This window comes from Antechinus flavipes, chromosome 5 (assembly GCF_016432865.1).
Source record: "Antechinus flavipes isolate AdamAnt ecotype Samford, QLD, Australia chromosome 5, AdamAnt_v2, whole genome shotgun sequence".
Lineage (NCBI taxonomy): Eukaryota > Metazoa > Chordata > Mammalia > Dasyuromorphia > Dasyuridae > Antechinus > Antechinus flavipes.
In genome coordinates this window covers 90,256,766-90,276,480 of record NC_067402.1, presented here as the reverse complement: position 1 = coordinate 90,276,480, position 19,715 = coordinate 90,256,766, and the positions used below count along the sequence as shown (strand labels likewise).

The 19,715-nt window shown below is 37.5% G+C and overlaps 1 protein-coding gene across 3 annotated transcripts in view; it reads right to left on the bottom strand.

The window, feature by feature from the left end:
* The window catches only part of WDR86 (WD repeat domain 86), a 48,746-nt gene that overhangs the window by 19,619 nt on the left and 9,412 nt on the right, over positions 1 to 19,715 (bottom strand). For all 3 annotated transcript variants that reach the window (XM_052001008.1, XM_052001010.1, XM_052001009.1), the window contains exons 3-4: positions 18,073 to 18,214; positions 11,231 to 11,654 (exon numbers count right to left, since the gene is read on the bottom strand). In XM_052001008.1, the coding sequence (XP_051856968.1) occupies positions 11,231 to 11,654; positions 18,073 to 18,214 (566 nt within the window). The remainder of the gene's footprint in view (positions 1 to 11,230; positions 11,655 to 18,072; positions 18,215 to 19,715) is intronic.

The window sequence follows — 19,715 nt, the reverse complement described above, 5'->3', positions numbered from 1 at the left end:
ATTTGGGGTCATTTCCAAGGCAAAGATTAGGAAGTCAAGGACCAAATCAGTGATGTTGTAGATTGCCTCAGATAAACTTCTAGTAGTGGCCATTAGGGGACTTAGTGAGTAAAATGTAAGTAGTGATGGACTTGGGAATCCTGAAGAACAGGGTTCAAATTCTGCTTCAGATGACTAGCTTTATATGTGGCCTTGGACAGGTCACTTAATATCTCTCTGCCTCAGTTTCCTTAAGTATAAAATGGGAATAATAACAACACTCACCTCATAGGGCTACTGTGAGGACCAAGTAAGTGCTTTGCAAACCATTAAGTGCTATATAAAGGTTAGTTGTAATTATTACTGGGAACAGGACCACATCTGCCTCCTTCCTCTAGGGAAGGAGTGGAGTAATTTTTATCTTGCAATAGTTAGGGCTTTTAGTCCCCTGGAAGTCCTCATAATCTGAAGCCAGCACAGATGCTACATGAATAAAAATCCCATGCAAATTAGCAAGAGGAGGAAGTCACACTTCTGAGCAATTACTCCCCCTCAGCAGCTTGGGTGCTGGCTTCTCAGATCGGCAGCTTGAAGAGAAATCAGGCAACAAGCCTAATGGTAGCAATTTAAAACACTTCCACCCTCTCATCCCTTATATCACCTTCCTTGTCCACAGGAGCCAGTGTTCTCCTGTAGGGAGATAAGGAGAGAAGGGAAGAAAGAGCCTCCTAATGAACTTTTCCTGAATCTCTCTTCAAGGTCAAGTATGGGAGCTGAAGAATGGATTGGGTCAAGACTAGAGGTAAAATTAGGGGTATGACTGTTGCTAAGGAGAAGAGGTAAAACATCAGATTTCTATGACATCTAAACACAGATAAAGCTTAACTGAACAAGGCCTCCTTCCTGATTTTTCTTCCCTAGTCCCTTACATCCCAGCCATACCACTCAAGAATAATCGCCAGAAACTTTCACTTACTCCTTTGAGCCTGTTTTATGATGTCTCCTTCTCCAAACTCCTATGCTAATTAATATAATACAATATTAAATTGTGGTATTATGCCACAATTTAATATCAAATACACAAAGCTTCATACTGTTCTATAATTAATTCCTGGATATTATTCTTGTTTCTTCAATTAGGACCAGCAGCACCTGGGACAGAGTCCCATATTAAGACATCAATTTCTCTTCTTTCCCCTAAAGGACCTACCCTAGGAAGGGGAGCACACAGGTTTTCAATCAATCCTGATGGATTGAGATTCCTTGTGATGGCCCTTAGTGGCTGCAAAAGAACTGGAAATATCTTCAGTCAGCAGAGATCTGCTTCCATTTAAATGAGTTTTATTGTTGAGTCCTTTAAGTATCTGAACACTGAAAACTGGCAATCCAAGCATTATATGTGTTTGCTTTGTTTTGTATTCCCAGAGTTTAGAATGAGTACCTAGCACATACCATGTAGTATGGATGATCAGACAATATTAATCTAATGTTTTCTATACCCCAAATAATCAGGGTCAATAAGAATCTATTGTATTAGTGGTGCTTTTTTCTATTAATTGATAGTATCCTTTCTAGATCCTGAAGAGAATTTTGTTAGGGGGTTAGGTCATGTCCTGCTCAAGCACCTAGTTAACCATAAACTCCATAAATACATGCATAATGAATTATCTAAATTTTGGGCCTACCCCAATACTTGAAGGGATTTGTCACAATGTAGAACAGCAGCTAAGAGCACTGGACTTGGGAATCAATAAGTCCTAAGTTCAAATCTATCTATAATCTAGCTATGTGACCCTTGGAAGTCACTTAATCTCTGTGCCTCAGTTTCTACATTTGTAAAATGAAAATAATAGCATCCATCTCCCAGGGCTGTTGCAAAGATAAACGTGAAATGATATTTGTAAAGTTCTTTTCAAACTTTAAAGCACTGCATAAATTCTAGCTATAATAATACAATAATAATGTTATATTATTATAAGTTGTTATTGTAATGTGGGTATTCCTTCCATTAGTGAAGACCATAATCCTCTCAACAGTCATCTCTTCTGTGATTCGTGTTCATGCCTTATATAGGCACAAAATATTTACTTATTAAATGAAATACAATCAGATCTACACTGGCTCCAAATTTCCTACTCTAGCAAACTGGACCTCTACAGACCCGGCCGAACATAATCTAGCTGAACACCCCCTGCCTCAATTACCTTTTATCTCCCACCCTCTAATCTGAATCTGGCTTCTTGCTGCCAGCTGCTGCCCTACCCACAACACACCGCATGGCTCAGCCCCGATCCGTTCCCCTTCTGATATTATTCTCCCCGACTGGGATTTTCTCAACATAAATCCTACCCCTCCTCAAAGCTCCATTCGTGTTCGATCTAACTTGAGCTTTCCTGGCAGCTCCCTTGTCTGCCTCAGCAGTGGTCGAGGCTGGGGACAGGGGAGCTCCACTCAGTGTGACAAACATTCAGCTCGTTTAGGACACAAGGATGAGACACCTGTGAGAAGGGAGGCTCCCTCTCGCCTTCATTCATTATACTTGAACCACCAGGGCCAAGTGCAGTGATGGGAGCACAGAGGATGTTTAACAAACACTTGCTGAGAGAATGATTCACGGATGCTGTGGGAAAATACAACATGTCACTGCTTACTTACATTTTAAAACCACCATTTTCCACATATAACTCTTGCTTTCCTCAATTAGTATGCAAACTTCCTGAAGGCAGAGGCTCAATACCTCCTTCCTTCCTACCCCAAACACTGTCTGACAGAAGTTGGTCTGGAAAGACTTGAGACTGAGGAGTGAGAGGAAAATGTGAGCAAGACTTGTTGGGTAGCTCTATTCCCAGCCCTTTCACCTAGTTCTCCTTTAAATCATTTTTCTCTCTTTGTATCACTCTTCCCTTAAGATGTGCCCTTTGGGCTATTTGCTTGTTTTTTCAAGTTTCAAAAGGAATGAAAATCAAAACAAATCCCACAATCAGAGCCTCTGTCCTTCCTGTTTGGGGTCATTCCAGGTTCACCTCTGATTCCTGTGTATTCTCTGGTTTTGTCTCTCTTTTTCTTTGCCTTTCTTTCTTCTGTTTCTGCTGACTCATTCATTCTCTCTCTCTCTCTCTCTCTTTCTCTCTCTCTCTCTCTCTCTCTTTCTCTCTCTCTCTCTCTCTCTTTCCCTCTCTCTCTCTCCCTCTCCCTCTTTTTCTCCCCCCCTTCTCTCTCTTCCCCTATTTTCTTCTCTCCCTCCTTCCCTCTCTCTCCCCCTTTCTTTTTCTCTTTTCTCCATCTCTCCCTTTTCCTCCTTTCCTCTCTCCCTCTTCCCCTCTCCCTTCCTCCTCCTCACCCCAATCCAGTCTTACCTTTCTCCTGTTTTCTGCCCCAAAATACTCTGATTAGTCTCTGACCCTTCACTGGAAAAGCAGTATCCAGCTCCAAAGAATGGCTCTGTGAAGTACCATAAAGACAGCCCTTATACATCACTGGAGGAATTACTTTCAAAAGATTGGGGCTCCTCCAGCAAGGAGAGAGGACATTTTACTGAGCAGTCCTAAAAATCCTGGGATAGGAGGGAGAGAATAACTAAGCCAGCAAATGAAATGTCTGAAAGAAGAGGCTGTATTTCCTCATAACTAAAGAGATGCCTCTCTTTCCCCTTCTAGGATTATCTCTGCTTACCTCTTCATCTCAGGTTACCTGGACTATTATGATAATGCCTTAATTTCTACCCAACTAAAAATTAAAGTTTATAATAGTTCAGCCCAAATCCCTAATTGATCAAGAATGTCCCAGGACTTAGGGGAGGACCTGTGAAACCCCTTCTTCATTTCCCAGGAGATGATGGGTCCTCTGTATACCTGGCCCGTAGGATACTCCACACCCTCTTGAAATAAGTCCTACATATGCTTCAATACTTCACTTGGATCCATAACCTCCCTGATGAGGGGATTCCTTCATGACCATCCGTGCCTTCTCATCCAGTCTGATTCTCACTCTAGTCTTCTCAAAAAAACTTCTATTCAGGATCCACCCAATATTCTGTTGGTCATTCACCAGGCTGCTTTTGGGGGTTTTTTTGTGTGTTTTTAAACCCATCTTGTGAATAGGGTACTGGTAGAATCTTTGGGTTGTCCATTTGTCCTCTTAATACCTCACCTACCTACCTTCCTTTCTCATCATATATTTCCTGGATGATTAGCTTTTATGTCACTTCTTACACACAATAACTAATAGTCTGCTTATGTTTGCCATGTTTTTTTCCAGTGCCCTTCAGGTCATAACTGGTAGTATATCATAGTTCATTGTCATAAGCCATCACTGAGAGAAGGTCAGTGTTAAAAAAGATGAAGTTTTATGTCAGGGAGTTAACTTAGGATCCCCAAAAGTGTTGGGCCATTTATCAAAGATAATCTAGTTCACCCTCCTCTTCCTCTTTAATTTCAATCCCATCTCCAGTGCTTATCCAAGATAGATGTACTGCTAGATTAACTTGATAGGCTGTCCATCTAATTCACAGAACAATCAAGATGATAGACAGCCTTTATCTACTTTTTTCCTATTTGGATCATCAAGTAGATCTCCTTTGAGGAGTTAGGTCTCTCACTGAATCAAACCTAAAGATACTAATGATATCATAAATCAGCACAATGACATCTGCAAATAGAGGCATTTGGAGGAACTTACAATCTACAGTTGGCCAAGTCATTTAACTTTATTTGTAGGTTAACTTTCAATTGTAAAATGAGCTGGAGAAGGAGATGACAAACCACTGGTAACTTTGCCAAGAAAACCTCAAGTGGGATCACAAAGAATCAGACATAATTGAAATGACTGAACTAACACAACAAAACAATCTATAGTCAATCAATATTCCCATTTGGTCTGACTAAGAAACATAATCCCCAGCAACACATCTTCCTGTTTTAGGTCTCCCTGGATGATAATCAGAGTTAGCGATGGACTCTGATTCTTAGAACACTACCATGGGAGCTAAAATGGTGAAGAGTAGACAGGACTTTGCCTGAGCTCTTCTTGGCTTCCCTCAGAATCAACACTAGGATCGAGCCACTGAATGGGATAATGGAATGACAGGACCCACAAATATTTGGAGTGTAATAATTTTCCAGCAGAAAAAATCTTGGAAGGATGTCAGGAAAGGTCTGTCTCAATTGGATGGGGGGAACATGGTTCAGCACACGGAATCTAACCAAAATACATCAGCTTCTCTGATTTGGCTGATTTGATGAATCCTGGTTCAGAAAGCCAATTGATTAATATATTAACTCCGAGACCTCCAATGTAACTACAGAAGGCAAATAATGAGCCGTGAACCCCAGCATAACTTGGCCAGGCCCATCCAGCACAGTGGGAAAGGCTGTACCACCACTGGCCTCAGTGTAGACCATGAGAAGACTTTGTCATCTTGTAGGGAAAGCTTGGGACACTCTCTCTTGTGCCCCAGGAACAGGCCTCCATTTTTAAAATGAGCAAAAAAGCAAAAAGACCTCTGATCACAGAAAGCTACTATGGAGACAAAAAAGAACAGAAACCCAGAAGAGGACAATAAAGGCAAAACATCTCCAAGTGAAGCCTCAAAAGAGGCTATGATCTGGAATCTCCAGCTCAAAAGGCTCAAAAGGAAGAGTTAAAAAAGAATCTTAAAACAGAGTGAGAAGGAAAATGGGGAAAAGAAATGAGAGCTTCACAAGAGAGTTTTGAAAAGGAAACAATGAAATTGACTGAAGAAAACAACTCCTAAAAATTTAGCAAAATGGAAAAAGAGAACAACTCCTTAAAAATCAAATTGGTGAAATGGAAAAAAAAAAATGAAAAAAAAATCACTCCTTTAAAAGTACAATTGTTCAATTGTACTTTAACCTGATTACCACTGGCTACCTAATTCTGAGACTCAATACCCCTTGGTCACTGCTGTATCCCCTCCTCAGTCTGGACTCCACCAGGCAGGGCTGGCTCTACCACCCTTGTCAAGTCTGAAGCAGCTCCAGGAGATGAGTCCTTCATTCCTTTCCCCAAATGAATCTGGATCCTGATGCTTGAGGGGGGGGAATGATGTCATGCAGCTCCTGGGGAGGCTAATGCAATAATTCTAAGGCCACTTGACTTGGACTTTTGGAGCTGTCCTTCCACAAACAATGCTGGCTGTCAATTACTGTTGGTTAGTAATAACAAAGCTTCTGAGACAATAAAGAAATGTGTACCAGACCACTCCTCAACTCCACTTCTAAGACCACCCTTTAATTCTACCTCTAAACCATAAAATTAGCATATCAGTGACATGAAACAGCTGATCTCTTTTTTCCCTATAAATTTATCTTCTTGCTCTTGGCTCTTTGCTAAATTCTTTTGGAATTTAGCCCAGCTTAATTGGAAAAAAAGTTACATTACAATTATAATAAATTTTGCTCCCTGACTTGGAAAAAAAATGAAATGAAAATAAATAAAAGTACAATTGGTCAAATACTAAAGGAGGTTTTAAAAAAGTCGCTGAAGAAAATAAGTCACTAAAAATTAAAACTGGACAAATAGAAGTGATTCAATGAGATATCAAGAATTAATCAAATAAAACCAAAAAATTAAAAAAAAATAGAAGAAAATGTAAAATACCTCATTTGGAAAAACAAATGACTTGGAAAACAGATCCAGGAGAGACTATCTAAGAATTATTAGACTACCTGAAAGCCACATGAAAAAAGAACCTGGACAATATCTTTAAAGAAATCATCAAATAAGACTGCCCTGATAACCTAGAACCAGAAGATAAAATAGTCATTGAAAGACTCTACCTGAATCTGAATTGGAAGAATCTGAAAGAGGCCCCAAAATGAAAACTCCAAGGAATATTATATATAACTAAATTCCAGAATTATCAAATCAAAGAGAAAATACTGTAAGCAGCCAGAAAGAAACAATTCAAATATAGAGAAGCCATAATTTGGATTACCTAGGACCTAGCAGCTTCTACTTTAAAGGATTAAAGGGATGGATACATGATATTCTGGAAGGCAACAACTAAGAATCAACTTACTCAGCAAAACTAAGCATTATCTTTCAGGGTAAAAGATGGGCATTCAATGAAATAGGGGATTTTCATTTTTAATGAAAAGATCGGAGCTGAATAGAAAATTTGATCTTTAAATCCAGGACTTGACAGAAGCATAAGAAGGTAAAAAGGAAAGAAAAAAACCTGTTTTTTAAAGGTTAAAATGTTTACATCCCTATACGGGACGATGATACTTGTAACTCTTAAGAACTATATCTTTGTCAGGGGTATACTTAGAGAGTATAGGTACAAGTTGACCTTAATAGTTAAAATAATAAATATAATACAATAAATATAATATCTAATCTATTATATTATATACATTATATAACATAATAATAAATAATGTAATATAAGTATAATATAATACAATAAATAACAAAAATTAAAATAAATTGACTTTAATAATAAAAATATTAAAATACTAAGTTGACTTTTAATAATGAAAAAGAAACCAGGGGTGGAAAAGGTATTACACTCGGAGAAGAGTAAAGGTAAGGGAAAATGAAATAAATTGCATCACATGAAGAGGCACAGAAGACTTATTATAGTTGAGGGAAAAAAGGGAGGGAGATGAGCATCATTTGAACCTTAATCTCATCAAATTTGGCTCATAGAGGCACAATATATACTTAAGTTGGTATAGAAATTTTTTCTCACCCTATACGGAAGTAGAAGGGGAATGGGCAAAAGAAAGGGGGAGACTAATATAAGAAAGGGCAAAAGTATAGGGAGAAAGGGATAAGTAGGTGGGGTTGAAAAAAAGGGAAAACAGAATGAGGTGATTAGAAGCAAAACACTGGTGAGGAGGAAAATGGTGAAAGGAGAGAAAAGTATAATTTGGGAAAAATAGAATGGTGGGAAATAAAGAGTAATTTTAACTGTGAATGTGAATGGGATGAACTCTCCTATAAAACATAAATGGATAGCAGAGTGCATTAAAAGCCAGAATTCTACAATATGTTGTTTATAAGAAACATATTTAATGTAGAGAAATGCAGAGTAAAGGTTAAAAGGCTGAAGTTGAATCTATTATGCTTCAGGTGAAGTAAAAGAAAAAAGCAGGGGTACTGATCCTGATCTTAGATCAAGCAAAAGTAAAAATAGATCTAATTAGAAGAGATAAGGAAGGAAATCACATCTTGCTAAAGGATACCATAGATAATGAAGTAATTTCAATACTAAACATATACGCAGCAAATGGTATAGCATCCAAATTCCTAGAGAAGTTAGAGAGCAAAACATACTAGTGAGGGATCACAGCCTTAATATATTACAACCAGATAAATTTAACAACAAAATAAACAAGAAAGAAGTTTAGGAGGTGAACAGAATTTTAGAAAAGTTAAGTATTGAAGGGGATAGAAAGGAATATACTTTTTTCTCACTGGTACATGGCACCTATACAAAAATTGACCACATATTACCATAAAAACCTCATAAATGCAGAAAGTCAGAAATAGTAAATGCATCCTTTTCAGATCGTGATGCAACAAAAATTACATATAATAAAAGACCATGGAAAAGACCAAAAATTAATTAGAAACTAAATAATCCAATCCTAAAGAATGAGTAGATAAAACAACAACCATGATTTCATCTAAGAGAATGACAATAATGAGACAACATACCAAAATTTATAGAATGCAGCTAAAGCAATTCTTACAGGAAATTTTACATCTCTAGATGCTTACATGAATAAAATAGAGAAAGAGAATATCAATGAAATGGGCATGCAACTAAAGAAGCTAGGAAAGGAACAAATTAAAAAATCCCAATTAAATACCAAATTTGAAATTCTGAAAATAAAAGGAGAGATTAATAAAATTGGAAGAAAACTATTAAACTAACAACCTAATAAATAAAACTAAGAGCTGGTTTTTATGAAAAAACCAACAAAATAGATAAACTGATTAGAAAGTAAAGAAGAAAACCAAATTATTAGTATCAAAAATGAAGAGTGAACTTACTATCAATGAAGAGGAAATTAAAAGCAATAATTAGGAGCTATTTTGCCCAACTGTATGCCAATAAATCTGATAATCTAAGTGAAATGGACAAATACTTACAAAAATACAGATTGTCCAGATTAACAGTGGAGAAAATAAATTACTTTAAAAACCCTATTTTAGAAAAAGAAATTGAACAAGCCATTAATGAATTCCTTAAGGAAAAATCTCCAGGGCCAGATTTACAAGTGAATTCTACCAAACATTTAAAGAACAATTAACTCTAATACAATTAGATCTAAAAATTGAAAGAATACTAAGTGATCATGGGTAGGCCAAGTTAATGTAGTACAAACTCTTTGAAAAAACAGAAGAAGAAGGAATCCTACCAAATTCTTTTTATGACATAGATATGGTGTTGATACCTAAACAGAGAAAGAAAATTATAGACCAATTTCCCTAATGAATATTGATACAAAAATCTTAGCAAAGAGATTGCAGCAATTTATTACCAAGATAATACAAGTAGGATTTATTTCAGGAATTCAAGGTTAGTTCAGTTTCAGGAAAACTATTAGTATAATTGACGATATCAATAACCAAACTAACAGAAATCATATTGATTATATCAATAAATGCAGAAAAATCATTTGCTAAAATACAGTGCCCATTTCTATTAAAACCACTAGAGAGCATAGGAATAAATGGAGTTTTTCTTAAAATGATTAGTAGCATCTATCTAAAACCATCAGCAAGCATTATATGTAATGGGGATCAACTAAAAGCATTCCCAATAAGATCAGGGACTATTACTATAAAATATTGTATTAGAAATATCAGCTTTAGCAATAAGAGAAGAATAAACTAAAGAATTAGAGTAGGTAATTTGGAAACAAAATTATCACTCTTTGCAGATAATATGATTAGAGAATTTTAGAAAACCTACTAAAAAACTAGTAGAAACAATTAACAACTGTAGCAAAGTTGCAGGATATAAAATAAACTCACACACATCATCAGCATTTCTACATATTACTGACAAAGCCCAACAGCTTTGATAGATAGAAAGAGAAATTCCATTTTAAATAACCATAGACAAAACAAAATATTGGGGAGTCTAACTGCCAAGATAAACCCAAGAACTATATGAACACAATTGCAAAGCACTTGTCACACAAAATTAGATCTAAACAATTGAAAGAATATCAAGGGCTCATGGGTAGACCAAGTTAATGTAATAAAAATGACAATCCTACCTAGGTAAATCTATTTATTCAGTACCAAGAAATTACTTTATAGAGTAGAAAAAATAATAAAAGAATTCATCTGAAAGAACAAAAGATCAAGAATTTCAAGGGAATTAATGAGCCTTTGTTTTTTAAGTGGATTTATCATATACCTTTTCAAAAGACTCACTTGCTTTGTGTAGCAAATGTTAACTTTTGCATGAAATTATCTCCCTTCAGATCTTGATGCTGCTCTGTCAACTAATCTACCTACTTTGAAAGTTATGTGACTTGACCAAGGTCTCACAACTAATTTGTCAGTGATTCAAAACTAAAAGCCAAGACTACTATGGGATTTAGGGCTAAAAGAGATTTTAGAGAACATCTAATCTAATCTTTCTATTTGAGAGGAAATCAAGGCTCAGAAAAGGGGGAAGACTTCAGATAGCTAAAACAGTGTTTTCTTCATTAATGGATTCAAAATATGGATCAATTACCTCTCCAAAATCTAAATAAATAGAATTGGTTTACACCTAATTTTTTGGCATAAAACGAAGCAAGCCCAAGCAAAAGTTAGGGTGTCATTGCGTTTGGGGCACAGTAGACAGAGTCATTCCATTGCCCAGCCAGATGTCTCGTGGCAAGCTGGAAAAAATTCTATAACTTCAGAATCAGAAAATCAGGCTGGAGTCTTAGATCTTTTGTTTAACAGCTCAATGATTTTCCTTCTTTGTTTTCTTTCTGTAAAATGTAATACTTGGGCATTATTTACCTCAAAGTTTTGCTATGAAAAAAGCAAAACCCATTGTCAAGAAGAGATATTGTAAAGATTTCCTATTTAAGTATATATTTGATTAGACCCAGATCACTATGCAGAATTTTGGGAAGAGACTGTATGGTTTTCTCTAGTTAAACTATACTTGTCCCAGTAGACTGTATGTGCTTTTTAAAGTGACCTGAAGCCACAAGAGTATCTCAGAATTTTTTCTACATGTTTCACAAACAAATTGCTTGATTCTTACCTCCAGGCAGATGACGGATCCCTGATGCTCTTTAAACACCTTCAGGGGTTCCCCAGTCACAAGGTTCCAAGTCCGAATGGTGGAGTCAGTGCTGCCGGTGAAGAGCTCCTGATTGAGTTCGTCCAGAGCCAGGCATAGGACGGCTCCTGTGTGGCCTCTCAAGGTCTGGTAGCAGCAGCCACTGGACACCCACCAAACCTTGGCTGTGCCATCTGTACTGCCGGTCACCAGGAAGTCCCCACCGGCCTTCTCCCCCTGCTCTGAGGAGGCATCTGGGATGTCCTTGGAGGAGTAGTGAGCTAAAGTCAGGACACAATTCCGGTGACCCCGAAACTCCTGGATTTGCCGTTCCTTGTCCACACTCCAGCAGCGGGCCGTTCGGTCATAGGAGCCACTGAAGAGGTAGTCTTTGGCAACCAAGATCCTATGGGCAACAAATCTAGACGTCAAAGACTAGTTCAAAGTTCAGTTCCCCAGCTAGGCTGGTGTATCAAGTCTGTCACTGAGTTTGACATACTACCTTCTCAAATCCCATTGCATATGCTGAAGGTAAGACCTTTCAAGATATCTTGCTAAATAAATGTTCAGTAATTTTATAATTATCAAGAATTAATTGTTAATGAATAAATGAAAAGATTTCTTCTCTCTCTATCCTTAGAGACAGAACAATATTTTATTTCAGTAAATGGATTATGTTGGAAGCCAGGAATCCTGATGAAGAGACAATGAAGTAGAAACTTGGAGATAGGAAGAGAGAGAGGAGGGAGAAGAGAGAGGAAGAGAGAGAGGAGGAGAAAGAAGAAGGAGGAAGACAGAGAGAAAAAAAGAGAGAGAGAAGAAGGAAAGGGAGGGGAAGAGAGAGAGAAAGAAATGGGGGAAGAGAGACTGACTTCACAAAATAAGCTCAGCGAAGCCAAGAGTAGGTGATCAGGAAGTAAAGAGAGCATCAAGTGATCTCCCTGTCCTTAAATTTCTCATAGACCATCTAGACCACTCTTGTACCCTTAGGATCACAGATTTAGAACTGGAAGAAATCCTCAAGGACTTCTCATTTTATAGATAAGGAATTTAAGCATTAAAGCTCCTGGCCCAACGTCAAACTGGCAGTAAGTGGAGAGCTAGGTTTCCACCCAGATGCTCCAATGCCAAATCTAGTTGGAGGGGAAGAGTGTGGTCCACTATACTACACCAGATTCCATAATCTGCTCTGAATCATACTTGAACATATAAAGGTATCATGTCACCATCAGATTCTTGAGGGCAAGTCTTATATCTTCTTTGATTTCTGTGTCTTTTGGGACTTGCCTACAGCCTGGACAAACACACTTAATTGGATTGAACACAATTACCAAGAAGTGGGGCATTTGTTATCTTTCTTTGTCATGTTTTTGTATCACTTTCTATTACTGTTTATTATGTACTCAATTATATATTCCCTATTATTTTTAAGATGTGTTTGAGAGTGTTGTTATTGAGACAACTTACTGTAAGGACAGAAGATAATGGACTTACTGAATTCTTTCCCAAGGCTGGTGATACAGAAGGCACACCAAGCCTTCAAGGAGATTAGTGGAGTGATGATGATGATGGTGAGCGTTAATGTTTACAGAGTATGCTAAGATTTTCCAAACATTTTGCTTCTATTATCATTTGATCCTAATGGCAATCCATATCATGAATGTTAGGATAATTATCTCCTCTTTACAGATGAGGAAATTGAGACAGATCAGTTAAATGCCTTGCCCCTAAAAACAGTTGTCAGGATGCAGCTGTGAAGTACTACAACCCATCTCAATTGATTCAATACATCTTGGCAAAATTTATTAAGCAACTATGTTCAAAGCACAATCCCGGTGCTGTGGAAGATATAAAGTCTAAATAAAACAAGCTCCCTGTGCTCATTAAAGCTTACAGTCTAGTAAAGAAAAAAGGCACAAAAACAGATGTTATAATATTACAAATATGCATTTGGTGAGAATAATAATAAAAGCTAGCATTTATATACTGCTTTAAAGTTTGCAAGATGCATTAATAAATACTATCTCATTATATACTCACCACAATCCTAAGAGGTAGGTGCTATTTTGAATTTTTACATTACATGCATATTTTCTCCCCATCTTGCAGCTAAGGAAACTGCGGCAAACAAAAAGATTAAGTGACTTGGCTAGGGCAGGGTCTGAAGCTAGATTGGAGTTTAATTCTTCTAGACTCTTCCACAAAGGACAATTTCAATTCATTAAAATTACATTTATTGAGACCCTGCTAATTTGTAATGTGCAAAATTAGCTTTTGTACTAATTAACCATTTAGTTGTAAGCTTCTTGAGAACAAAAACTGTCTTTTGCCTCTTTCTGTACCCTCAGATTTTAGCACAATACTCCTCACATAGAGGGCTTACTTAATATGTCTACTGACTGACTGATTATGGAAAATGAATTTTAATTCAAGCAAAAGAAAGAATTAGTTTAGGAGGGATGTTGAAGTCCCCCCCAAAAGTCTTTATTACTCAGATGGTCTTTCACTCACAAACTAGGCACTGATTACACTAACACAGAACAAACAGGGCATTCCTATTATGGAATATGCTACTATGGACTTCAGTTTCTTTACTTATAAAATAAAGGGATTTGACTTGATGACTAAATGTGTGCTGTCAAATTCAAACAGTAACCAAAGTCCCTAACCTGGAGATCACATATTAACAAGTTTTAAAATATACCATCTATATTATATTATATTTTTATTAAGTATTATTTTATCAAGTATATAATATATACATTTATTTATTATTTTGTTAAATTTCCCAATTGCATTTTAATCTGGTTTGAGCCACTCTTGAGAATGCTGGGAGTGGAGCATTGTAGGGCATAGATGGCTTATAGGTGAGCACCATGTCTCCAGTGAATATAAATTCTAAATAAATGCTTGTTGACCGACTGATTTCCGAGATCCTTTCCAGTTCTAAATCCTTGTTAGAATAATAAAATGACATTTTAAAAAATCATCTGACTCGGATTTCTCAGGTAGTCTTTTCTCAAAGTTACTGGAATTAAAAAGAGTATTTGGTGTCAGTCATCAAATGAAACTACCTGTAGTAAGGCTGTTTTAATGATCTATGATATCAATCTATAGCAGGGGTCCTCAAACTTTTTAAATAGGGGTCCGGTTCACTGTCCCTCAGATTGTTGGAGGGCCGGACTATAGTAAAAACAAAACCTTTGTTTTGTGGGCCTTTAAATAAAGAAACTTCATAGCCCTGGGTGAAGGGGATAAACGTCTGCAGCTGCTGCATCTGGCCCGCGGCTGTAGTTTGAGGACTCCTGATCTATAGTGTTCTGAGATAGGCAGATAAGAGATAAGTGGGGAGGAAAGGATGACGGATAGGGAGAACCAAAGGGAGATTAGAGACTGCTCAAGAAATTGACTGCCGGGTGCTCCCACTCTCATCTGACATATTCCTTCCAGTGTGCCCAGAGGCAAGCTCAGAGGATCTTGGATTGAGTTCACCTGTAACAGCCACAACCAACATTACAGCTCACTTCATGTGAGCACATTGTATCTGGGGGCTTCAGTAATCAGGCCACAAGGCTTCACTCCCAACCATGGTGGCCATATGCAGGGGGGTGAGAAGGAAGCTCTTTGAGAAGCCCCAAAAGCTCTAAGAACAGCTCTGAAGTGTGTGCTTAATTAGTTCCACAGTTCCATCTTGGATCTGATTATCCAGTTATTCAGATTCAGCTCAGAAGCATTAATTCATAATCATGTCCATTTTTAAAAAAAGAAAAATCCACTTTCAAAAACTTTAAAACGACAACTGATGATTTCTGAGACTAATTATCTGCTCTGCTTTTCAGAGGGCCAACTAACAATTGGCATGCTGTGACATATTAAATGAAAACCAGCATTTGAAGCAACATTGTCAAAGTTGGTCAGCTGAGAATATGACCTTCTTAAACTCTATCCAAATGTGTTTTTCTAACTTCCACATATCTAACACTATCTTGTGTCTCTTCTACAAAGGAAATCCATTTATTTGTTCATTTACTTATTGTTGATTCCTTTAGAGGCAATGCCCTATAATATCTTTTTTAAAAAGTAGACGAGTCTGTATCAAAGAGATTATAAAAATTGTAAAAGGACCCACATGTGCAAAAATGTTTGTGGCAGCCCTTTTCGTTGTGGCAAGAAACTGAAAACTGAGTGGATGTCCCTCAGTTGGGGAATGATTGAATAAATTATGGTATAAGAATGTTATGGAAAATTATTGTTCTGTAAGAAATGACCAGCAAGATGATTTCAGAAAGGCCTGGAGAGACTTAAATGAACTGATTTTAAGTGAAATGAGTCAGACCAGAAGATCATTGTACACGGCAACAAGAAGACTATAGGACGATCAATTCTGAATGGACGTGGCTCTCTTCAACAATGAGATGATTCAGATCAGTTCCAATGGTCTTGTGATGGAGAGAGCCATCTGCATCTAGAGAGAAGACTGTGGGAACTGAGTATGGATCACACACATAGCATGCATTTACTTGCATTTTGTTTTCTTTCTCATTTTTTCCTTTTTTAATCTGATTTTTCTTGTGCAGCATGATAATTGTGGAAATATGTATAGAATAATTGCACATGTTTAACATATATTGGATTACTTGATGTCTAGGGGAGGGGGAAGGGGAAGGGAGGGAAAAAAATTTGGAACACAAGGTAATGTTGAAAACTATGCATATGTTTGAAAAGAAAAAGCTTTATAAAAAAAGAAAAAATGAATAAAAAAAGAAATAATGATAAGATAATAAAATAAAAAATAGTATGAACTGCCTCTTATAGAAGAGGGTCTTCAAATAAAAGCTTTTCCAAGTTATTGTAGAGATTCTGTATCAGATCAGGTGGATTAAATGACCTCTGAGAAACAGTGGGCAAATATCTGTTTTCCAGTCTAAACTCTACTTCATTTAGATTTCTCTGTTCACTGTTCCACAAAAAAATTATGTTCATTCTTAACTTTTTTTTCTTAATATTTCTCCATTTTCAATAACCTTTCAATAACCATCTCCTCTAGGCAGTTGTATGATTCTCCCAGCCTTCTCTTCTCTCTTCTCTGAATTCCTATAGCAGTCCCTTTCATTTGTTACTGAAACATAAATGTTTTGAAATAATAGCTCACAATTATATAGAGTGTTGTAGATTATAAAGCATCCTCCTTGCAACAATTCTGGAAAGAAGGTGCGAGACATATTGTCCCTACTTCACAGATACTCCGGCTCTAAGAATTTAAGTGATTTGTTGGTAATCATGGCATAACCTGGCATTAAACTAACCATTTAGTCCAGCTCCTTCATTTTACAGCTGAGGAAACTGAGGCCACGAGAAAAGACACAGCTAGAAGTATCTGAGATGGTACTTGTATCCAAGTGTCCTGATTCCAAGTTCTGTACTCTTACTACTATTAGGCTGCAAGTTTCTGAAGGCAAAAATTCAGTCTTAGAGAATTTCCACACCCTCCTCATAGCACCTAGCACAGAGCTAGGAAGCTACTTGGCAACTAGTAAGTACCTGTTGACTTTAACCGAGTGGTGAAGATCTTATGGATTACCCTAAAAAACAAACAAACTTCAAACATCTTGGGTTAGGGGGTAGTTTCAACAATTAACCAGAGAAAGAATTTTTTTTTTTAATTCTTAGTTCCATTTTTGGAACTAAGAATTAAAAAAAAAAAAACATTCTTTAGAACAGAAACTCCCACTTCCCTCTTTCTTTCTCCTCCCTCGATCTCCTCCCGCTCCGACCCCCCAGCTAAGCATCAGCTCTCAATTAAGCCACTTCCTCTGGAATTCTGCTCCCACCAGTGGGAGTGCTGGGCTTTCAGTTCCTCTCCCATCCTTCACCTAGAAGCTCTGTTGCTGCTTAAACAACTAAATCAGACATCAAGGGGCTCATGGAATCGAAGAAACGAGTCTGCTTTCATGCAGACAGATAAATGAGCCATTCAATAAGACTGACCCCACTCAGTCCCTGGCGACCTTCACTCTAATCTGCTTTAGTGTGGACTGTCTATACCAGGTATTTGGTGGTCAGCCCTGGGATGTCTTTCCCATTATTGTGTCATTTCTGTTACTTCGTAATACTTTAAGACTTAGAAAATTCTTCACAACTACTATGAGATGGGTAGAGTACATAAAATTATCTCCATTTTATAGATGGAGAAATTGAGTTTCAGAGAGGTGACTGTGACTTACCCTTGACTAAAGAGTGAGTCAAACATCATAGATGCTATTCAAATCTGGGTCTCATGACTTCTGGTCCAGCAATTTTCCCACTATGCCCCACCATAGTTTATTATGATTAGATTTTTGCATACATGTTCACCTTATCTCCCCAACCAGATTGAAGTGTGGTGGGTTCATGGAATTTAGAGCTGGAAAAAGACTTTTAGAAATAATTTACTCTACCTTCATTTTATAAATAAGGAAATAAATCCAGAAAGATGAATTGCCTATTTTGAGTTCAAGCAAGTAATAAGTAGCAAAGCAGAGGCCCTCAGCTAAATCTAATGTTCTTTCCACGACACCACATAGTTTCTATAAACTCTCTGAGGGCAGAAACCTTGTCTTCTATTTCTTTGTCTAAAAGAAGGTAAGCGCCCTAAGGGTGGGGAATGTTTTGCTTTTCTTTGCCTTCACACACAGTACTTAAATGTTGGTTGAATGTGTATTTCCCCCAATGCCCAATATAATATAACATAATAGTATTATACACACAATGGGTGGCTTTGGGATAGTTGTACTTGTTCCCTTGTTGGGAGTCGGTTTTTGTGGGACGATATCAGTCACACAAACCTGTTTACAATTGATGTATGTCCTCGGTAAACAGCCAAACACTGTCCAGTCACCACATCCCACTTTCGGATGGTATGGTCAGCACTACAGGTGAAGGCAGCTTCATTTTCCAACTGGCAGAAAGTGATATAGCTTTCATGTCCTTTAGAGAAAAGGGAGAATTGGGGGAGAGAGGTGAGAGATATTGATTATCTTTTTTTTTTCCTTAAAAAGAAAGAGAAAAAGAAACCGTAAGGAAAGAGATAGAAAAGCAAGTAGCATTTTAGAAAAAAACAACCCACAATTGACTATGTTGTAACACTGGGTCTATGATGGATCCTTCAGAGGGATCCTCACCAGGAAACTAATGGTGACCCTCTCTTACTCCCTTTAGGATAGTTTTTTTTTTCCTTTCTCCCTAACAGTATCAGCATTTGAATATTCTTTTTCTCTCTGTCTCCCCCTCTGTTTTGCCTTCTGTCTCCCTCTCTCTCCCTTTTTTTTCCTTATGACCTATCTAAATCAAAAGTGCTAAGACTAGCAACTTAGAGAAGAGTACAGCTCTGGCTATAGGACCACAAACTTGGGGAACACAGAATCACTCACCATATCTTACTAGTTAAAAGGAGTCTTGGAGATCATCTTGTCTAGCTGACTTCATTTTCTAAAGGAGGAAGCTGAGCCTTAAATAAGTGATATGACTTGTCTCAGGTCACACAGATAGTTTGGGAAAGAGCCAGAATGTCCAGGTTTCTCTTTAGGATGTATCTCCATCACACAATGATGAATAAATGATCTGTAGTGATCAAAGAGTGCCTGCACATACAGCTTATTTAGCAGCATGTGGATGAGATATTTCTGTTCTTTATTGAATTTCCTCCTTTCATCTGGATGCTTGATATCACCCAGACAGCATCTTAGAACCTCCAGAGTCCAGTTTCAAGCTGCCTGACACATTTTCCCTGGGTTTGAGCTTAGTTACTCTTGGAAGCACTCAACTTCCTGGATTCTGAGAGGAAAGAAACTTTAGAAAAAATTTTTCTATTTCTTTTTTTTTCTTTTTAAAGAAATCCTCAAATCTTCTTGGACAGCAGATACCAGGCCTCTAAGAAAAACAGTGTTTGCAAGAATTAAGTAAACATGTGAGGAAACTCTTCAGATTAAGTTTCCCTTAAAATATACACAGGATTAAAAAGTTAAGGGCAAAATGTGCTTGGCAAAACGCAGCTCAGGTTTTTTGTTTTTTTGGTTGTTTTTTTGCCCCCCACCGGCCTCAATGCATTTGCAAAATACTTCAAGACTGTCAACAAATCTTTCCTGAGACCGGATCTGTCCCTGCTCCCCCTCTCTGCCTTCACCCCCACCCTACAGCTCAGTGATCAGACAGTCCCAGAATACCAACAGAGAAAAAGCAGCAGCAACATTTTTTTTTTAACACTGTAATGGTGCTTCTCATTAACTGCTTCACAGGAAATGCTGTTTGAGAGAGAATTGGAAGGAACAAAGCGCAATCTGTAAACTGGGCCAGTGTGGTGCAAGGGAGTAAAGCCAGAGCCTCGGTTCCTATCCCAGCTCTGATACTTACTACCTATGTGATCTTGGACAAGTCAATTTTCTGAGCCTCAGTTTCTCCAATTCTAAAATGGGGAGAGGGGTAATTTGCT